General features: G+C 42.6%; 1 protein-coding gene across 5 annotated transcripts in view; it reads right to left on the bottom strand.

The window, feature by feature from the left end:
* znf516 (zinc finger protein 516) overlaps positions 1–22,636 on the bottom strand; it is a 54,434-nt gene that overhangs the window by 5,038 nt on the left and 26,760 nt on the right. For 4 of the 5 annotated variants that reach the window (XM_077195362.1, XM_077195365.1, XM_077195363.1 and 1 more), the window contains exons 2-4: positions 7,698–9,640; positions 3,225–4,460; positions 495–599 (exon numbers count right to left, since the gene is read on the bottom strand). In XM_077195362.1, the coding sequence (XP_077051477.1) occupies positions 495–599; positions 3,225–4,460; positions 7,698–9,414 (3,058 nt within the window). In that variant the 5' untranslated portion in view covers positions 9,415–9,640. Of the gene's footprint in view, positions 1–494; positions 600–3,224; positions 4,461–7,697; positions 9,641–11,743; positions 12,876–22,636 lie in introns of those variants that run through there. The other variant, XM_077195364.1, reaches the window with a different exon arrangement.

The raw sequence follows: 22,636 nt of genomic DNA, 5'->3' as shown, positions 1-22,636 counted from the left end.
CATACATGCACATTTAAATATATATGACATTTTTATGGTAATGTATAGGAATCATTTAGCAGCTTCTGTCTTATCCAACTTGACTTTGGTGTATTTATAAATTTTCACATTTTATATATAATATTTCATATATTTATAAGGAAAAGTGATTAAAATAATAAAACACTTATATTAATGTACAATTTTTTACTTATTGGATAAAGTATCTTATAATATTAAAAATATTTATAATTATATTTACAATGATAAATAATATATAATGTAACATTAAAAGCAGTGTTTAATAGCACTACACTACAATTTATTGCATAAAGTATCTTATCATTTTTTATATATTTATTATTACATTTATAAAGATAAAACTGTGACACAAAAAACAGCATTTTTAATAGGAAAAGGTATTTTGTGACTGGAGACGTGAATAAAAAAAAATGTAGTTAAGTTAGTAGTTTCAGTTAGTTGCTTCCCAACGTTTTTTTGTGTGTGTATCTCACCTGTGTGTGATCTCATGTGTGTGCGGTAATGGCTGGGCTGGTTGAAGCTCTTCCTGCACACCGGACACACATACTCCCCCTGCTGAGACCCTGACCTCGCCAACCCTACAGTTCACAAACACAAACAGAGAAAGAGAAATGGAAATTAATAGGAAAAACATGTAGCCGAACTTACACAGAACAGATAGAGAGGTTTGGAGACGGAGAGATAGATAGAGAGAGAGAGAGAGAGAGAGAGAGAGAGAGAGAGAGAGAGAGAGAGCATCATTAGTATGTTTTAAGTGTCATTATGGGAGGCTACCTTCAGGGCTTGGATGGGGAGCTGTCATGCCACATCACAAGAGCATCTCTGACAGCCTGACATGAACACAGGCCCATGTGACCGCATAAATTACAGTGAATTAAAAGCCTTGCCCTGTGATGTGCCCCCATCTGCGCTACCATGTCACATGTCAGGTGTGCTGCTTTCCCCTTCCTCCTTCTCTCCTTGTCTCCTCTCTCGCTCTCACTGCTCTTTTCCTGCCCGTCGCTCTAGCTATGTCAGCCCTCGTCCGTGCGAGCGGAATCGCTCGGACACGTGCGCGTCGGTGAAGGACTCGCTGAAGTAACAGGAACGGATGTGGAACCTGAAGCAACCGGCATTCGTTTCCCCTCAGGGCGCTTTAAGAGCGTGAGCTGAAATGCTGTCCCTTTGGCTCGTGTCCGTCACCTGGCACTGGTGGTCCTACCTGCTCCGACCCCTCGGGCCAAGCTTTGTCGTAGCGCTGAGCCGTGACTTAGAGTGTTGGTGGCAGTGGTAAGCAAGGCTACGTTTAGTAAACATGAGTCTGTGAGTTATTACCATACAGGAGCGACGCAACAGGAAAAGCAGAGGACGGCACAAACAAAAGGATAGTCTAATATTGGAAAGGTCACTTTATTGTATGTGACTCAAAGGGCTAAAGAGAGCGCTGATGATATCAGGCCAGACAGTTGACAGAAATGTTCTCTGTCTTTCCGCAGAACTAAAATCACTGAAGCCGGCCAACTGGACCACCGCCTGGCAAAATGTCCTTAAATGAAGTGGAATAAAAAAAAATAAAAAAAAGCATTTGAAAATATTTTTCAAAGCAGCTGGTGGCTTAATTTGACTCCTCTTGCTCTTTCGTACATTCACTCGTTGAGTTGGCTACTTTGCATATTTGTGGCGTCGAGGCGTTGTAAGAAAGCGCCCGGCGTGCTTTTACGAGCGTGATGTTTAAGGCTCGAAATGCCTCTCAGCGATAGCTGTCTGAAATGTTTTTACACACTTTCGTAGGTTACATGATGATGAAGAGATTACTCAATAGTTCCATTAACCTTTGCGTATGCGCATGCTGGCACAACGGCATGTGGGGTGCTACGTGCCATTTTAGCCCTCACCGTTCTCATTTGTCATTTCAGCTCAGGAGTAAATGTAGTTAATGTGCCTTTGCTGAATAATTCAGGTACTGTGACCTGACAACCATTTTTTCAGCATGTCAATCTTTCCCTGTTTTTCAATGTTACAATGGTCCTGTGAAGTTAGTGTTATTTGAATAATTCTGACACTTAAAACATTTGTCTGAATAACTTATAAAACAAAACAATTGACAAAATTCAATTGTTTATAATGCTAGAGGTGGATTTAGGCATCACATCATTATAATGTACGATATGAACAATGGATTTTCATTTGCAAAAATAATCCAATAAAAGTGTTATTAAAGATTAACATTAGGTGAGCATCAGATGATGGCAAAGGTAATTAAAATGCAAATTTGGGAAATGAGCATGCATAAGTAAATATCCAATATTGACAGATACCAATAAATAATAATAATAAAAAACTTTAATACCCATACCAATATATTATGTCTCTAGATCTAGGCCTTCTAAATAGCAAACATCTGATACGAAAAGCTTTGTCAATGGATAATATTACAAATAGTAAACAACTACTTTATATTTTACCTTGAAAATTTTTAACAAATGTGTCTTATCAAGTTTCTGTACATATTATTTTATATTATTCAATTTTATATATCGTGGTGTATATATTGACATTATAGGCCACCCTGCTATCTAGGTATTAATATTGGTCACTAAAAAACTACTAATAATTGTGATAGTTATTTTTTTTAAGGTGAATAGTTTTTACATTCAACTATTTCTGTAAATGATTGTGCATTTCAAACTTAGTTACATTTGAAGGTTTTCGGTTCTTAACTGAGGTATGTAAATGTAGGATTTGGCTTAATGAATGCACATCTTGCCATGTTTGATGATTTAAGAGTCATAATCACAAACGATACACGAGAATATGGAAGTCCAGTGTGCACTATACCATTGCAAAGCTAATTGATAAGATTCCTTGATACACGTTTAGTAATCAAGTTTCAGAAGAAGATATATAGGCTAAAGTACAGTCCAGTCCAGTACACACAAATCCCTACACACATGCTCATCATGTATCATCATTGCATTGTCATTACATTCGATCATAAAATCAGACCAAATTGCATGTTTAAAAAAAACATCATTATTAGTAGTAGTAGAAGTAGTGGTAGTGGTAGTACGTTTTTTGTGAACTCGAACATTTTTGAGGGTCCAAATACTGTTTGGGGCCAATGTACAATAAATATTAGCTCATTGGAATTTAAAAAAAAAAACAGTTAAAACAGCATCCCAAGATAGTGGTATACTTTCAAGCACCCATTAACAGCCTCTTACCTGCTTGCTCTGCAATGGCGTTGCTGAAGCCCCAGTGGTGGTACAGGGCAGCTAAATCATGAGGACTGCAGTTCTTCAAGAAACTCATGATGTCCGTCACAGCTTCTGGACCATCAGCCTTTGACTGTCTCTTGGACTGGGAGTGAGAGGATGGGCCGCTCGAGCCAAGTCTGCTCCAGGGGTCATACTCAGCCACGGACGGTGTATCCTGAGCTTGAGAATCCGACCTGCCGGGGGTCTGAGGAGTATGGGCTTTGGAGCTCCTCTGATCCGAGAGGTTGTGTTTGCTAGAGAGCATAAAATGAAGTCCTTCTTGAGGTAGCAGACTTCTCTCCATCACTCTGCTTCCTGTCTTTGGGGTTCCAGTCTTCTGAGGACTTGCCGTGAGCCGCGATGAGCTATTTTGATGGACGTCTGCTTTGTGTTTACTGCCTGCCAACTCACTCGTCCCGGACTTGCTGGTCTTATGTTTGGACGAGTGAGATGGTGCCCCTGGTGCTGTGGCCACATGCCAGCTCTTGCTTTGCGAAGAGCTGGACTCTACGCTACTTGTCTGAGGTTTTGATTTCTTTGTCCCTCCAGGGCTGCAATCAGGTGGACTGGTTCGGGAAGCTCTCATCTGTGGCAGAGACGGGCAGTCCTTACCCTCCAGAAACGGAGGTGGCCCGGTGCGTCTCTTGAAATCGAGAAGCGATTTTGGCCCCTTGAGGCCGTTCCTTGCGGCCCACTTAGGCACCAACGTAGTGCTGTCAACTTTGTGTGCAATTCGTTGGTGGATCCAGAGAACTTCTGGATACAGTGTTGCATAAGAGCAATAAGGACACTGGTGTCTGACCAAACTGTTCAAAAATGTAGAAGAAACCCCTTCTTTTTCATTATCCACTTCAACGGAGAGATTAAGCAGATTAGCATCCACTTTATCAGTGGAGATACTTTCTTTCAACCCTTTGCTCTTTTCATCCTCCGTCTTTGAAGCGCCGTCGCTCAGTGCTGCCCTCTCCAGGTGAGTTGAGGTGGTGTAGGGCCAGTAGGGCTGCTGCAGCAGGGCATTTCTCAGCCTTGGGAAGCCTGTGTGGCTCGTTTGGTGAGTTTGGCTTTGGCTGAGTGAGCTGGTTAAGGCATCACTCCTCTGGCCCCAGTCCCTGATCGCCAAATTATGTGTTTGGACGTGGGCAGCGATGGCTGAGGGCTCCGAGGTGCAAAAGTCACAGTGCTCACAGGTGTATGGCTTTTTATCTGTCATGAAAACAACATACAGGGATTTGTAACTATATAACAATAGCAAAAAGTCTATGAAAGTATAAAAGCTAGCAATCACAATAACACTGATTTTAGATACTGACAGTGAAAATTATTTTAGAGAATCACCACAAGATGGCACCACATAACCATGTAAATTTACAGTACAATGTACTAATCCTATACAGAAGTTTTAGATAGTGCTTATATATATTACACACACACACACACACACACACACACACACACACACACACACACACACACACACACACACACACACACACACTGTTTCGATTTTTTTTTAAATAACTTTTCTTCATCAAGGAAGGATGCATTAAATTGACCAAAAAAGACAGTAAAGACATTTATAATGCTAAAAATAGTATTGAAAATACTTTCAAAAATCAAAAAAGTTCTCAAAAAAATAACGGTTTCTACTAAAGTATTAAGCAGCACAACTTTCCAACATTGATAATAGGACATTTTTCTAATATGTCTAATAAAACATAACATTTAATGTGTGACATTGAAAAACTCTGTAATGAGTATGTTTATGGGATTGCATAATATATAAATGTAAATAATAATCTACATAGTTACACAAGATCAAAAAAACTTAATGGTGGTACCACAATCGCACGCAGTTTGTTTAACATTAGTACAATGGAGCAACAGACTACTGGGCCTGGGAACTTTGCCTGGGACTACCTCTTCTCATCTGTCAGCAAGATGTTTGTTTACATTTAACATGTCTGCAATCTCTCAGTAGCTCGCTCTCTCTCTCTCTCTCTCTCTCTCTCTCTCTCTCTCTCTCTCTCTCTCTCTCTCTCTCTCTCTCTCTCTCTCTCTCTCTCTCTCTCAAGCCATCTGGATTCCATTTGGTGGCTTACACTAGCTGCTGTGCAGCCTTCAATCCACTCTCTCTGAAATTACTTTTGAGCCAATTGGGAGAGGGGGTCCGCTGAGATAAACCTTACACAAACGTAATGGCCATAACTGGCTCCCTAAATTCTTTCTGCCTTACAAAAGCTACAAGAGGAACTATCATATTCTAAGAATAATGTGGTATGATAATGAATCTTTTAGAGGAGATCAATTGTGTTGAAGAGCATTCTATAGTCTTCACACCTTTATTAAAATATCAGCAGTGAATGGACATCTGTTTTAACTCTTACACAATGAAACCTATGTTCTGGAACATTTCATCTGTGTTAATTCCTAAGAGGGCATCTTTTGTTTAAGGGAATTTATTTTTCTAAACCTTGTGGTAACATGGGGCCAATCTCTCAGATCTATAATCTGTTCCTTTATAGACGATTAATACAATACCCAATGATTTCACTAAATTTGACAAGACTTATCAATCATCAGGACGGATTCAGTGCTCTATGGGGCTTATTGGCTTTGTTGAAATACCTGCCATTTGCTGTATTTTTCAGTGATTTTAGTGGTCTTCATTAAGAATGGGAAAGTGGGAAAAAGACAAAAATCTTTAGAGCTTGTCTTCCTGAGACAGGAAGTCCAGAAATAGCACCATGCAAAGAGGGCTGGACACCACCAGCTACAAGCAAAAGAGCAATTCAGAGCCTGGTTTTCCACCTTGATAACTAACCTATGCTATGGTTCAAAGATTTCACTTAGTCTGAAGACAGATGTAAAGGGTATGAACAAGTGATGCACAAGTGAAACTAAAATGTATATATTTTTTTTTAAATTTCCCCAATCCTTTGACTATAGTCAATAACTAACTGTCTTGAGTAACTAACTGTCTTGAGGTCCTTCACAACCAATATAGTTTTTTTTTTAAATTATAGCTTTGATGCAGAAGAGTAAAATAAACTATGGGTGTTACATATGGATAGTTTTATAGCCTACTTAATGGGAATTTTATGCATAAATTTTAAAATATGTTCATTCTTAAATTGAAAGCTAAGAACATGCTCTCTATTTGAAAATCAATTATGTATTGAAGATTTAAGCTATGCACAAACAGTACAATACAACTGAGCACGTTAAAATGTGCAGCAGTATTTGTCCACAAGGTGTCTCTGTCCTCCTTCAGAAGCCCTATATCATACAGTATCTTTTAAACCTGCCATTCTCTTATCCTATTCCTGGAGATCTGCCTTTGGTACCTGGTCTAAAATACCTTTCAGTTGTTTGTTGGTTGATTTGCTGGTTTAAGTGTGTTTGATTACAACATTGTAGGAAGGTGGATCCACAAGAGTAGGATCAATAACTATTGACTGTTATAGACTGTAAGGTGACTACAACAGATACACCTGCTTCATACATTTTACTGTAATCCTTTGCTCAATCTTCACAGTGTAATTTCTGATGAGGTACCAGTTTGTTGTGAAGTTTACACATTGTTTGGAGCACTGTTACACTTCATAATTCAGCATGAGTAAAATTCATTCCAACTGTAAATTAATCGAACTCCTGAAACAACTAATCAAGGTCTTTAGGTTAACTTAAAAAGGTGTTGAACAGAGATAGGAAAGGACATTTCTACAATAAAGTGGATTTATAGTAGCAATACTGACGACCCATGGTGTACAATACACATACTCTAAATAGGTAACCCATGAACAGATTCAAATGATGGAATTGAATTCCTTGTGGGGAATGTAAACATCATGTATCTGTAATTATAGCACTAGATCTAGTGCAAAACTGCTTTTAAAGGTTCCTAGAGTACGTTCAGAGCTTGGTAAAACTGCCTTTTCTTCCTATGCTCCCTGGTTATGGAATGAGCTGCAGAGTATAATAATGATGCAAACTCTCCCCTCTTTAAACGTTTTTAAAAATCTCTTATTATTAAGTTATTATCTTAACTTATGTTGCCATTTTATGAGTGCTGGGTTACATTTTATGTACAATTTTTGAATTTTATGTTTGTATTGTATATGTGAAACTTTTTGTGCTGCCATTTTGGCCAGGACTCCCTGGAAGAAGAGATTTTTATCTCAGTGGGACTATCCTGGTAAAATAAAGGATAAATAAATAAAAAATAAATCAGCAATTCAATATAAAAGCAAAAATTATGTAAGCATCTGCACAGCATTGCATTGGGCATTATTACAAATAGGTAGGCAGAACGGAGGTTATGATATGCATTCAAGTGATGTTTAAAGTTATAAAAAAATGAGCAAACTATAAACACATTTCTAAGACTACACTTAAATTTTGAACCTGCATTAAATTTCAAAACAAGGAAGATGCCCTTACCTGTGTCCCCAAATAACCCTGCCCGTCTTTGATCCCTGAAGTGTCCTGCTGATTCCCCTGCTTTAGATGGGCTGGAAGCTGCTTTACGGAACAGTCCATTTCCACCAATGGTTTCACCCAAGCCACCATGTCTGATGAGCATGTGGATCACCATCTGTTGCTGTGTGCGGAAGCCCTTTCCGCACTCCAAGCACTCTGAGGTTTTCTGGGAATTCTTACGGCTAGGACGAGAAGTAGGCCGGTACTCTGAGTCACTCAGATTCTCAGGGCTTCGCTCACCTGTCAGGACCTGGCTGTTTCCTTCTCCATTGCTGTGCTGATCTGTGTTTGAGCCTTGGGTTCCAGCCCCTCTCCGTTTCTTGGTTGGGATACTCACAGTGGCATCGAGTGATTTCTTCCGCTTGTCCTGTCTGGTCAAGACATACTCGCCCTTTTCCCTGTCATATGCTACATCTGCATCGGCTAACCTCTCGTCCCAACCCAGGCTCTTCTCAGATACCTCCACCAGTTTGCCTCTGGTGACCAGTTGCCAAGCCTGGTAGCTACTTACTGGATCGAGCTCTGGGATTCTTTTTCCTAGAGTTCTTTCAATGGGGTTCTCTTCCTTTCCAGCTGGTTTTAAGTTTAGGCATTCCAAGAAGCTTGTCTTGGTGGCAGATGTGAAGTCCTTTTCACAGCAGAAGGTATTGTTAGGAGGCTGCTCAATATTTCTGTGGACCTGCTCGTGCAGTTGCAGGCTCTGGCGGTCATGGAAGAAGTTGCCACACTTGGCACAGAGTTCATACACACACACTTCATTCACCAAGTTGGACTCCTCCTGCTCCACCTCGTTGAGAGTAGCTGGAAGGTAAGAGTCACTCTTTGGTTTTACCTTGGTGTTGTGCGTCTTCATGTGGCTACGTAGGAACCAGGACTCACGAAAACGCCGTCCACAGATCCGGCACCCATGATCCAGACTGTTTTGATGCTTTTTCATGTGAGCTTTCAGAAACCAGGCTTGGGTGAACACCTGGTCACATTGTTCACATGGAAACTCGCCTTTACCATGTATACCGTCAGCTTCCTCGCTGGTAGAGACTTCTTTGGTGATAGATTCCTCCTCAATAGGATGTACCTTCTCAATGTGATCCTGCAGTTGGTCCTCCTGCAAGGTCTCAAAAGGGCACAGTTCACATTGGAAGACCTTGTGAAGCTCCTGCATATGCTGTTCAAGCTCTGCCTGACTTGACAGTCTTTTCCTGCACTGAGAGCACTGCATTGACTGTTTGCCATTCTCACCGGAGGTTCTTTCCTTCTTCCCACCTTTCTTCCTCGTTTTGGTCGCCTCTTCACCACTCACAACCTTGTTGCAGGCTGAGGTACTCTCAGTCGGACTGGAGCAACCACCTTGATCTTCTGGCACCCCTCCTTCTTTTTCCCCTTCCTCATCTACATCTTCCTCCTCGCCGCCAGTGCTCTGGCTGAGGCCTTCCAGTTTGTGACTGCGAATATGGGCCTTTAAGCTACCCTTCTGGGCTGAGCGGTGATCACAGTGAGGACACTTGTATGGTTTCTGCCCAGTGTGCTTTCTCATGTGCTGGGACAAGGAACTGAGGAAAGGAAAACTTCTTCCACAAAGTTCACAAGTGTGACCCCGGCTCTTCTTGCCATCCAGGTTATCCTGTCCACTCTTGGAGAAGGTCTCTTCCTCTGCGACCTCCGGCCGTTCCACCTCCATCTCAAGGCTTGAATATTCCACTATGCTGCAATCTGTTGTCCAATTTATTAGATCCTATTAAGTCTGTCTCGCCTGTAGTCATTCGGTCTGGGTAAAAGTTCTCTTTGTCAGACGTGTCATTGTTGGTAATTCTGTGTTGACAGTGTTGCTTTTGTCTGGAATATGTCTGGAGTTTTTCCTCCAATGAATCATCTTAACAGCTGAGGGTTTGCTTCATTCTGGTCACCTGAGAGAAAATGGAAACACAACAGAAGCAGATTTAAATAAAAGGTTATTCATTAATCCATTAGTCCATGGCAATGAACAAGCAGTTACCATGACATACAGTACAATATGCATATTTTTTTGTAAAATGACTGTCTTAATGATTCTTAATATGAATCAAGTGCTTTTGAAACTGCAGAGATTAAAAACTTAGACCCAGTGTTTGAGACCCCCAGCTAACAGAGCCCTTTTATATAGTCATCTGACAGTCTTTTGTTCAGTTAAATCCATTCGTTTAAGGCAGGATCCATACTGCATAGCTAAAAAAACAGAGGACATAGTACATTGGGTTTTATGCTCTGCACCATTTAAAAGTGAGTGGGAGAGGGACAAAGAGAGAAAAAGACTGCTGATGTCCTCATTTAGGCGTCAGAGGGAACGGCACATCTTTAAGTATTGCATAAACACACTAACTTATCCAACAGGCTCTCTAATTATTCCAACAAGACAATGAACACAGATACAGTAAATACAGTGCAACATATTCCAACAAGCATACACACCCCAGTCCAGAATCAGGATTTCCTGCCATTCTGTTTTGTTTTCTATCAAATCTAAACATAGCAAACCTTTTTTTTTTTTATTCTTCAAAAATGGGTATGCTGACTGACAAAATGTTTTTAGTAATACCTAACCTGGCATTCCCGTTAATCTAGTTTGTGCACTTTTTGGTTAAAAATAAATTAATTATACTACACTACAGTGGAGGCTGGGTCTGGTTGTAACACGGGGGACTGTAACTAATATCTCAGTAATATAAAGTCCAATTACACAAATGTGTGGAAGCGCTCTTACAATATACAGTATTTTGAATTTAAATGTTACAAATGTATATGATTCATTAATATTAATAATATCTACATACAAAACAATGGTTTGATTGTTTTTGTTTTATAATTGTTTATTTTCAAAATGATTAATTGTTACTGTTTTAATTTAGTTCCTATAATTCATATAATAGGCGATTCAATGGCAGGTTCTCATTGTGACCCCATGTAATGTAAGTTTGAGAACATGCCCCGCTATCAAGGTCAATGTATATTCAATGAACTCTTTTGTTCTCTTTTTTTCCTGGGCAATAACTGTGGAAATGTTCAATAGTTCATTTTTTTAGTCAAGACTTAAAGGTTTGTGTGAAAACTAGCCCCTGTCTCCCCATAATTGTGTCTGTCTGTGTGTGTTTGTGTGAGTCTTTGACTGAAGGACAAAAGTCTCACTTAGTCTCTCCTCTCATAGTCAGTATGAACAGTGGTGGTCTGCAGACCAAAATGTGTGTGTGTGTGTGTGTGTGTGTGTTTGTGTGTGTGTGTGTGTGTGTGTGTGTGTGTGTGTGTGTGTGTGTGTGTGTGTGTGTGTGTGTGTGTGTGTGTGTGTGTGTGTGTGTGTGTGTGTGTGTGTGTGTGTGTGTGTGTGTGTGTGTGTGTGTGTGTTCAGGCGTAAAGAGACTATTCAGTGTTGGGCAAGAGAGGGGCCAGTTGGGATGAACCCTGAGGGCCGGTCCTCTCTCTCAACAATCAATAATCCATTATATACCAACTACATTTCACCGCTGGCCCAGCATCCCCCTCACACAAACACACACATTCTAACGCACTAAAAACACACATCTCTACACAGTTCATCTTTTACGGTAAGTTAACTTGCTGGGCTATAAAATGCCAGGTAAGAAATTTAAAGAAGAGACGTTTAGGAAATTGGAAGTTTTCCTAGAGGTCCCATCATCCATTTATCTTGACTTATATCCAATGTTTGCCTACTTATCTAGTTTATTTTCTTTGATTATTTGATTTTGTATGTTAGGTAGCGAGTAAACAGTGTCGCCATTATGACAATGGAATGGATGAGGTGCTTAACCGCATAATAACGGAACTGAACATGCTGAGCTGGTAATGAATAGTGTTTTGCTGTTTGGCAAACCAATGAGCTGAGCATTAAATCGCCGTAGCTATGATACCAAGAGGTTTGGGAGATGTGTAAGGACACACACTACAAAAAGACACACATACATATACACACGTCAGCAGTGGGGATATTATTGAAACATGGCTGTTCTCAGAGGGCTTACCTCAGCTCTGCTGACCTACTTATCCCCAGACAGTTCATCTCATCTTGTAGCTCCATCAATGCAGGATCAGTGCATTTTTCAAATTGAGTGCTGTGTGTGTGTCCGTGTGCATGTGTGCACTCGAATCCTAAACCAAATTGTGCATTTTGTCCAAATTCACAGAGACAGTTACCAAACCACTAACAGGCATCAATAATGACAAGAGAAGATAAAGGAGCTCAATTGTCTTTTGCTCTTATTGTGATGTGACGGACAGCAGATTAAACATTTGTTTTTCCTTAAGACTACGACCAATGAGATTGTTTAATACATATTCTGTCCTAAATCAAGCATAATGAAACAAAACATAGCTAAAATTACGTTTTTGATTTCCACTCAATGAGCAAATGGCATTTTGTTTTTATTCCAAATGATTTAAAGAACAAATCACAGTTATCACCGAAGAAGCTCACTTGTTATCCATCATTTTTGTGAAAGTCTTATAGGAGCATATTGCCTCCATGGCCTTCCTATCTTACTTACAATTTGGTAGTTCTCAAATCATCCCAAACTACTATCTCATTGTGCCACTCGCACCAGAACTGTCACAATAGCTCATGTCTATACCTCCTCTGAGCGGCGGGGAGTCCAACATGGCCATTGTTGGATAAAGGGGTCCATACTACGCTAGAGGCCTGTCTGAAGCATGTCTGGTTGGGGAAGACAAAGGGAAGTCCCTCCCGGTCCCATTTCCAAGTAGATCCTGCCTGGTACCATCAACTGCTGATTACAGCTGCAATAAAATGGGGGCCCTGGTGCATGTTTGCACTTGCGTCATGATAGCAGGTGCTGAGGCTAACGTTGTCATGCTAAATTGCGGAAAATATTCTGGTGTCTACAACAGAAGTAATTCCCCCAGGTTTGAAACCAAGGAACAAGAGGAGCCAAGAAGAAACGGGCTGGGTTGGACATGCTACACGAAATGTCAAGTTCAGCAAAGTTAAAGTCTGTGTAATGAGGAATGCGAGTACAGATGTGGTCATATGATAAAAACCGAACCTAGAACGAGCACAAACGTTTCTATTCAGCTGAAATGTAAAGCTTAGTGATACAGCTTGCACAGGGTGAAGGGCTCCTTTGTTCTGCAGTGTTTCTGAAATGAAGACACAATGAACACTACTTAACTGTTGCCTGACCACGTTACATATAGTAGGTATAAAACAAGATTTACATCTCAAGTTCTTCAAAAATAAGTTTCCCCTATAGTTGCTGACAGTGGGTATGACTGAGCATTTATGATTCTAGTGATTTCCACAGATAGGTTACAGCCATCGTTCATTTCAGATTCTTGAGGCATCTTTTTCTGACCTGTCTATGGCTATTACCCCTGCCTCAACTCTTAGCTGTCATTTGTAATACACATCTGTGGTTACATACACTGTATAATATAGGCATCTTCAACATCGATTTACTCATCTTAAATTAAGGCATTATTTAGTCACTCTAACATATCACTGTTTCAGCGCTGTATGCCCTTATAGTCAGCATAGAGTTCAAACAAGTATGTTTAAAGAATCAATGACAATGACTATTTATTATGCTCAGGGGATAGTCAAGCTCCAAATAGGACAGATAACACCCTAAAACGGTCATGCACTATTTTGTAAGTCTGCCATACAAAAGTTTTGTGTGAGAATTGACCTTAATTAAAGTCACATTCCGCAGATTTGACAGATTTGTTGGTCTTTTTTGTCAACATTTTTGTTGTGTAATGACTCCTAAAACATTCCTGTTTCTAATCCACTGAAATATTAGCAGGGGTGAAAAGTAAAATAATAATAAAATAGACTACTATTCAAAAGTTAGGGGTCTATTTTTTTTATGTTTCATGTTCACCAAGCCATTCATTTGATCAAAAATACAGTAAAAAAAGATCAATTTTCTATCTGAACATATTTTCAAATGTAGTTCCTGAGAATTTTCAGCATCATTACTCCAGTCTTCAGTGTCACATGATCCACCAGAAATCATTATATCATGCTGATTCAGTGCTCAAGAAACATTTTTTATTATTATCAATGTTGAAAATAGTTGTTTTCAAGTTTTTTAGGTAGGAAGAAAGCATTTCTTTATCTTTTGTAACATTACAAATGTCTTTACGGTCATTTTTGTAAAATCATTTTATATACATCCTTGCTGAATAAAAGTATTAATTCCTACTTTTTTTTTTTCAAACGTACTGATCCAAAAGTTTTGTACGGTAGGGATAAAAAAAAAAAAACAGCTTTTTACTTAAAAAAACCCAATGAATTTACATTACCATATTAAGCATACACTTTATTCTACCCGGAGCAATTACACACGGTGGAGCAAATATGCTTAGCAAAAGATATTATTTATCCTTATTAGTACTGTACTTCTGTGACATACTACTGCTGAAGTAATTAAATCATAATTAAATGATCAATGATTAATTACCAGCCATATGCTTGAGGAAAGTCTTTGCAGAAATGATGTCACATCTTTGTGAGACATGTTTACACGCCACCGACACAGCAACAACACGTGCCCGTAAAAACATGCATAGGCATGAAAACACGCACAAAGACGGCCAGCTTTCAGTGGAAAGAAACAGCAGCACATATACAGGCACGATCTGAGAGACACAGCCCTGAGCGAGAGCTCCATTATTCCCCTCCTCTCTTTTCTCTGGCTGATGAATGGCTATGGCGAATCAACTGTCTGCTCGCTTATTCAACCTGACGGCTAGTCCAGCTCAGCACAAACGCCCCATGCTCTGGACACTACTCCTCTGCTCTGAGCCAGTGTTTGTGGAAGAGAAAAAGAAAAAGTGCATGTGTGTAAATCCTCATGTGAAAAACAGAGCTAAACCAGTCCATCACACATATGGTTATTCGAACACACCCTGGTTTGAACTATACAACGTGAGCCAAACAGTGTGTGTGCTAGTATGTGTGTGCCCTGTGCACATATGTTAATTGTTGCATCCGTGCCAAACAAACATGTTGCATGTCAGTGTGTGTGTTTCATAAATCCTAAAATACCAAACACCACTAGAGGCCGAGAAAGAGGAGCTGTAGGTTTTGAAACAGCATCACAAACCAATCCTACAGTACAATGTGTGTGTTATTGACGTATGATGCTCATCTGCTAATAAGATTAAACCGCTGCAGTTACTTCTTCGTAAAGCAGTAGTTTTTCAAGCTCAGCCAGAATTCAGCTAATGAATGGAATGATAAAGGCCTGAGATCATTGTCATCAGTATTATCAGACCAACGTTTCCCCAGTAGAGATTGCAGATGCGCGAGTCTCCATGACCTCCCAGCGCCGTCACTACAGAACGCCACTCCCTAAAGCCGGACCACGGTTACACAAGCAATAAGCGAGGGATTATTTTCCTGCCAGTGTGCATGATGTCTGACTAAAGAATCTGGAAATCCTGAGTGATGATATCAATGAAAAGGGTTTAGGTTGGTTGAAACAAATTAGACAACATTTTCTGAGACTGTAGGTAGAAGCCTTAAAAGTTGCGACTGTATAATGCAGTCCTTTTGTTCAAAAGAAACAATTAAAAAGAAAAGATAATAATGATTGTAACAATCATTACAATGTTTGGTGTGAGAATATATATATATATATATATATATATATATATATATATATATATATATAACAAGTGCCTTTTGAGTACATTAGTAAAATATTTTTCTTATTTCATTGGCACATTTTTTCTCACTTGTTTTACACTAAGGCCTGTTTTACACCTGGTATTAAGATACGTTTTGGTCGATCGAATCGCCAGTAGACGAGGGAGACACATACCCGTTTACACCTGGTATTTTAATCCGTGTCTTTTGTTCACTTTTAGCTGCTTCTGTCCTGATTTCTTCGAGGGAGGGTCTATGGGGCGGGTAAATGTGTGTCTTTTTTTCCAGCTCTTTCGATCTAATGGACAAAATAAGCTTGCGCAATTTACATATGAACGCACCCAGTGACGATTGAAAAACATACGGAGAGCTGTAGCTTTAGTTTCTGCTTTGACAGCCACAAGACCACTCTAGCAAGATGTGGCTAGCACTTCCCTTAATGTTTACGCGATAGATCAGTAGTTGGAGAGTAGTCTTTTGTGGCTGTTCGAACGCATTCGACCACTTGAGCGTTTACACTACAAAAGCAATCTGGCCTCTGGAAATGGTCGAAAGTGGACAAGCTCAAAACGTTTTAGACCCCGTTTACACTTGTATTTAGTGTTGTGCACTTGTGATCCGATCGACAAAATCGCATCTTAATACCAGGGGCCTGTACTATGATGGTAGTTGAACAAACTCAGGGTTACAGGATTAGTTTTGAGTTGACAAAACTAAACCAATCCAACCAGACTTTGTTGGTACCATGATGCTGATCATCAACTTTCTCTGTCAACTCAGGCTTTCATCCTGAGTTTAGGTGTGACATCAGAAGTGAAAAACCAATCACATGCTGAGAAAGAGTGAAACGTCTCGGTTACGTATGTAACCCTAGTTCCCTGATAGGGAACGAGACGCTGCGTCAAACGCTGCGGGAACGCCCCTGCGTTGTGCGTCATGAAGCACGTATGGAATCAGCCCAATGGAGAGATGAAACGTCATAGGCGGGTGACGTCATCGACCAGGAAACTATAAAGCACCCCAAAAACACAAGCGCATTAGCTTCTGATAGGCTTGAAGGAAGCGCTAACGGGAGTGCCGGGAGTATGGCGGAGCGACGCAGCGTCTCGTTCCCTATCAGGGAACTAGGGTTACATACGTAACCGAGACGTTCCCTTTCAAGGGAACTTCGAGCTGCGTCAAACGCTGCGGGAACGCGAATACCCACGTCGCCATAGGACCAAATGACCGTCATGTGAGACTAGCGCACAGAGGACGAGAGCACCTGTGCCCCAGGGGTAGAGCTTAAGTCTAGGTCATAGAACTTAATAAAAGTATGCGGTGAAGACCATCCAGCCGCATCACAAACATCACTCAGGGAAACCCCCGACAAAAGAGCTTTAGAAGCAGCCATACTCCTGGTAGAGTGAGCTCGGACAACCAAAGGTGAAGGCTGGCCAGCCGACTCATAAGCAAGTGAGATAGCCTCAACCACCCACTTGCTCATTCTCTGTTTAGACGCCGGACACCCTTTCCTGGGTGGCCCGAAACATACAAAAAGTTGTTCTGATTTCCTCCACAGGGCAGCTCTGTGGACATAAGCGTCTAATGCCCTAACAGGGCAGAGTGAATTAAGTTTCTCCTGGTCCGATGACATAAATGGAGGAGGACAGAAAGCCTGCAGAACCGTAGGTCTAACAATATTAGTAGGAACCTTAGGAACGTAACCTGGTCTAGGATGCAGAAAAGCTTTAACCATGCCAGGTGCAAATTCCAGGCACGAGGGTGAAACCGACAGAGCCTGCAAATCTCCGATTCTTTTTAGTGAAGAGATAGCAAGCAAAAAGATAGTCTTAAAAGTGAGAAACTTCTCGGGAACTTCTTCGATAGGTTCAAAAGGAGCTAGGGAAAGACCTTCTAATACAATGGCCAGATCCCAAGTCGGCACCCTCGTACGAACTGCTGGCCTCAGCCTCAAAGTGCCACGGAGGAAACGAGTTATAAGCGGGTGTCTCCCAAGAGAAACTCCACTGAAAGGGACGTGGTAAGCAGCTAGTGCCGCCACATACACCTTTAGTGTGGAGGGGGATAACCCTGTGGAGAAGCGCTCCTGCAGGAATTCCAGCACTGCACCCACTGGGCAGTTAACTGGGTCCTGCAGGTGTTCTCCACACCAAGAAGTGAAAAGTTTCCACTTCAAGGCATAAAGCTTCCTCGTGGATGGAGCTCTGGAGTTAAGAATGGTCTCAACAACCTCGGTTGAGAGACCGGAGTCTATGAGCTGGGCCCCCTCAGAGGCCAAGCCCACAGTTTCCACAATTCTGGGCGGGGGTGAAGTATCGTGCCCCCCGCCTGGGAGAGTAGATTCCTCCTGACCGGGAGCTCCAAAGGAGAACCGTCCAGGAGAGAAATCAGGTCCGCAAACCATACTCGGGCCGGCCAGAACGGGGCTACTAGTAGTAGACTGACCCCGTCCCGGCGGACCCTCTCCAGAACTCCTGGTAACAGAGCAATCGGGGGAAAGGCGTACAGACGTGACCTCGGCCACGGCTGCACCATAGCATCCAACCCCAGGGGGGCTGGAAGAGTGATGGAGAACCACCGATGACAATGAGTGGTCTCCTTGGAAGCGAATAGGTCCACCTCGGCGCGACCGAAACTCAACCAAAGGAGCTCCACCACCTCGGGGTGGAGTCTCCATTCCCCTGGCCTCGGCCCCTGCCTCGACAGGGAGTCTGCTACCACATTCAAATACCCAGGGAGATACATTGCTCTCAGAGATAGTAGCTTCCCTTGGGACCACAGGAGGATCTGACGGGCCAACTTGTAAAGCCGGCGAGACCGCAGGCCCCCCTGATGATTTATATAAGAGACCACCGACGTGTTGTCTGATTGAACTAACACATGATGGCCTCTCAGGTCTGTTAGGAAGTGTTTCAGAGCCTGAAACACAGCCAACATCTCTAGACAATTTATGTGCCACGAAAGATGATGATCCTGCCACAGACCTTGGGCTGGGCGACCACTCATGACCGCCCCCCACCCTGTGAGGGAAGCATCCGTCGTTAGCGTTATGCGACGACAAAGAGCCCCCAGCACAGGACCTTTGGATAGGAACCAAGTTTCTCTCCACATGACCAGAGCACGAAGGCAGCGCCGCGTGACTTTGAACGTGCGGAGCGGATTTCCCCTCGGGGAGAATCCCTTGGTCCTGAGCCACCACTGTAGCGGTCTCATGTACAACAGGCCGCAAGGTATAACGTTGGACGCTGCTGCCATCAGACCCAACAGTCTCTGAAACTGCTTGACAGTGAGTAGCTGGCCTAGCTTCACTTGTTTCACAGCTGAGAGAATCGAAGCGATGCGGGTCGGAGAGAGTCGCGCCCGCATCGATACCGAATCCCAAACGACACCCAGAAAAGTGGTCTTCTGGGAAGGAGATAATACACTTTTCTTTGCGTTCAGCCTCAACCCCAACTTTCTGATATGAGCGAGGACGACATCTCGATGCCGAACCGCCATCTGCTCGGTCTGAGCTAAAATCAACCAATCGTCGATGTAATTGAGAATACGAATGCCCTGAAGCCTCAGAGGCACTAGTGCTGCATCCATGCATTTCGTGAAAGTGCGGGGAGATAAAGCTAGGCCAAACGGAAGAACCCTGTACTGGTACGCCTCGCCCCCGAAGGCGAACCTCAGGAACTTCCTGTGTTGTGGAAGGATGGACACATGGAAGTATGCGTCCTTCAGATCTATCGTGACAAACCAGTCCTCGGACCTGATTTGAGACACGATCTGCTTGATAGTGAGCATCTTGAATTTTAGCTTCCCTACCGAGCGATTCAATATGCGCAGGTCTAAAATTGGACGCAACCCCCCATCCTTCTTTGGAACGATGAAATATCGGCTGTAATAACCTGACTCCAAACTGGGAGGAGGAACCCGTTCTATAGCCTCTTTTTGAAGGAGCGTTTTCACCTCTTGTTCCAATACCAGAGCCTGCTCGGGGCCCACCACTGTGTGCAGAACCCCTCTGAATTTTGGTGGACGACACCTGAACTGGATAGCATAACCCTTTTCTACTGTCTGCAGGACCCAATGAGATATTTTTGGAAGGCTTTTCCACTCTGCCAGAAATTCTACTAAGGGTACCAGCCTCTCGAGACTGGCCTCTGGTGTAACTTGAGCAGCAGACGCAGCGCCCTGTAACGGCGCACCGGCAGGGAACAACTGGTCTGACCGCTCTGAGACCCTCCTCAGAGGGAGCGAGCGTCCCTCGGGAAAGCGCTCGCTGGGATCGTCTGTGCCCCGGCATAAAGGCGGGGTTGGCAGAACGAGCCCCTGAGGGCACCGAGGAGGAATGGGCACCGTAAAAAGAGGTGAACACCTTTCCGCCTCGGTGGGGACCACCCTCAGCATCCTGAACGGCTTGGCGTCAGGACTTCTTCTTAGCCGAAGCCTTCTTAGCCAATATAACTGTCCTCAGATCAGTTCTACTGGGAGAAGGCTTCGGCTGAGAGTGTCGCGGCTGAGCCCACTGTCCAGCAGGGGGAGCACGAGACGCGACACTCTGCCTCTGCTGCGCTCTATGTGATGAGCTCGAAGACGGCCGGGGCTGCTCCCGCCCAGCAGCCCCAGGGACATGAACTTTAAGGGGAAGAAACTTTTTAAAAGCTGCAGTTTGTTTCTTTTCTTCTTGGAATTTATCGATAACTGAATTCACAGCATCACCAAACAACCCCATGGGAGAAAGAGGAGCATCTAAAAGAAAAGCTTTTTCTCTCTCTTTAATATTAGTCTGATTTAACCACAAATGTCTTTCTGCGGCCACCAGAGCTGCCATAGAACGACCCATTAATTTGGCCGATTCTCTGGTGGCACGCAGGGATAAATCAGCAGCCTGACGCAGTTCGCGAACTACGTCAGTACTGACCTCCTCACTCTCACTCATGTCCCTTAGCAGATCAGCCTGGTATGCCTGCAAGATTGACATAGTATGCAGACATGACGCAGCCTGACCTGCTGCCGAATATGCTTTACCCACCAAAGCCGAAGTGTTTCTTAAAGGCTTGGTGGGTAATGCCGGTGCCTTAAAAGATGATGCTGCTTCGGGGGAGAGATGGCTCGCAAGCGTCTCTTCCACACGAGGCAACGCACCATAACCATGAGCCTTGGCTCCCATAATATTAGCGTATGTTGAAGTCTGGGGACTAAACACTCTATATGACACCGGTTTTCTCCATGATTTCGACACCTCGGTGTGGAGATCATGGAAAAACGGCAGGCACCGGCGTGGAGGCTGCACACGTGACGGCAAAAATCTCTCATCCAACTTTGATTTAGAAACAGACTCCTGTCTAGTCACTGGCCATTCAATATTAAGTTTTTCAACAGCTCTTGTTAACACCTCCATAAGCTCATCACTCTCAGGAGTGTGGGGTGGCGAATCCTCCACATCTCCCTCAACACTAACAACATCAAGTTCCTCAGAACTGGATAGCATTGGTGCCTCAGCCCGAGCGGAAGAAACCGCAGCGCGTGCTTCCGAACCCGGGACTGAGGCACTGGATCTCACAGGTGAAGGGAGAGATAAGGCAGAGCCCGTCTCAAACCCCGCTGTGAGATCCATCTGCGATCCCCACGATAAGCGCCGCCGCTCTGCCTCGGCAGAAGCGGGACCCGAACCGCGGGGAGCGCGCACCGAACCGCTCTCCTCAAAGAGCGACCGGCGGGAGCGGAGCGTCCTTAACGGCAAACGCTCGCAATGCTCACAGTCTGCTCCCTCGAGAGCAAACTGGGCATGCTGAACTCCCAAACAAACAACACAAAGATCATGTGTATCCCCGCTCGTTAAATAACGCGAGCAGGGAGGAACACACTTTCTAAACTGCTGTTCGTCCGCCATAATCTCTCAATATATATATATATAGGGATAAATTGTTTGTGTGGTGCAGGGTATGTAAGACAGACAATATCACACAGGGACAGATTCACATGTAGCGCGACTGAAAGCACAGAAGCTAATGCGCTTGTGTTTTTGGGGTGCTTTATAGTTTCCTGGTCGATGACGTCACCCGCCTATGACGTTTCATCTCTCCATTGGGCTGATTCCATACGTGCTTCATGACGCACAACGCAGGGGCGTTCCCGCAGCGTTTGACGCAGCTCGAAGTTCCCTTGAAAGGGAACAGATTCATTTCTCGTGAGAGAAGCAACGTGATTCACTACAGAATATTACGAGATTGAAAAATATCAAGAATTTAAACATATTTACACAGCAAGAAGAAAATAGCTGTCTATGAAAGAGGACAACTAAAATAAAAAAGTCTTGCTATGTCAGTGCAAGTAAATGTTGTGAAGTTAGTTTATACATTTGATAAAGGTAGAGAAAATGTTACAATTAAGCTCACATGTAATCATTTTATAGCTTTATCTATTGATTCTAAAGCGTATTTATATTACCTTTATATATCTATTCAATTAAACTGTGCGTAGCAATAATTGATGAACTAAAATTGTAGGCTACATGTGTGATCGATTAAGGGTTCAATAATTACATAATATCTAAATCATACACAATTATTATTCTAAATAAGCATTACTAAAAGCTGGACGATTTTGTCTTTAAAAATCATTTGCTATTGGAAACAGGTGGAGTGACTTTATCACATCACACATTTGTCACTTTGCTCACAGCGAATTGGTCCAAGTTCGGTTTGCAACCTCTTACCTGGAACATAACCTGCCCCGGGCCAGGTTATCCTTGGAGCGTAAGTTACTATGGCGATGAACACTGCTAAAAGGCAAACCACTTTGATGGTGCCTAAAACCCAGGGTTGGCGCAAACTTAACTGAAAAATATCGGGCTAGCCACCTAAACCGGCTTCATGGTATAGGCCCCACCGCCCCAAGTGTAAACGGGACCCAATTTTAAACCTCAGATTTAGTTTCAACAAATCTTACAACAACAGAAAAGGGCAAAACACATAAGATATAGTACCTTCAATGCCCTGTAGATGGCAATATCACTTATTTTGTAGCAGATTTAAACTGCTGCAGAAAAAGTTAGGCGCCATGCAAAATGTAACAAGTAATTGCATTACTCATAACAAATGTATTGGAGTAAAGAAGGACTACATACTTTTTCAAAAATGTAGTGAGAGTAAAAGTTGCTAATAATATGATTCTCGTAAAACTACAAAGTAGCCAGAAAGATACTTAAGAATACAGTAACTTATTACATTTACTCAAATATTTCACACCACTA

This window comes from Siphateles boraxobius, unplaced genomic scaffold (assembly GCF_051911475.1).
Source record: "Siphateles boraxobius isolate OS27281-9 unplaced genomic scaffold, OSU_SipBor_1 33, whole genome shotgun sequence".
NCBI classification, from domain to species: Eukaryota; Metazoa; Chordata; class Actinopteri; order Cypriniformes; family Leuciscidae; genus Siphateles; species Siphateles boraxobius.
Note: the sequence above shows the minus strand (reverse complement) of the source record. Positions and strands in the feature narration are given on the sequence as shown.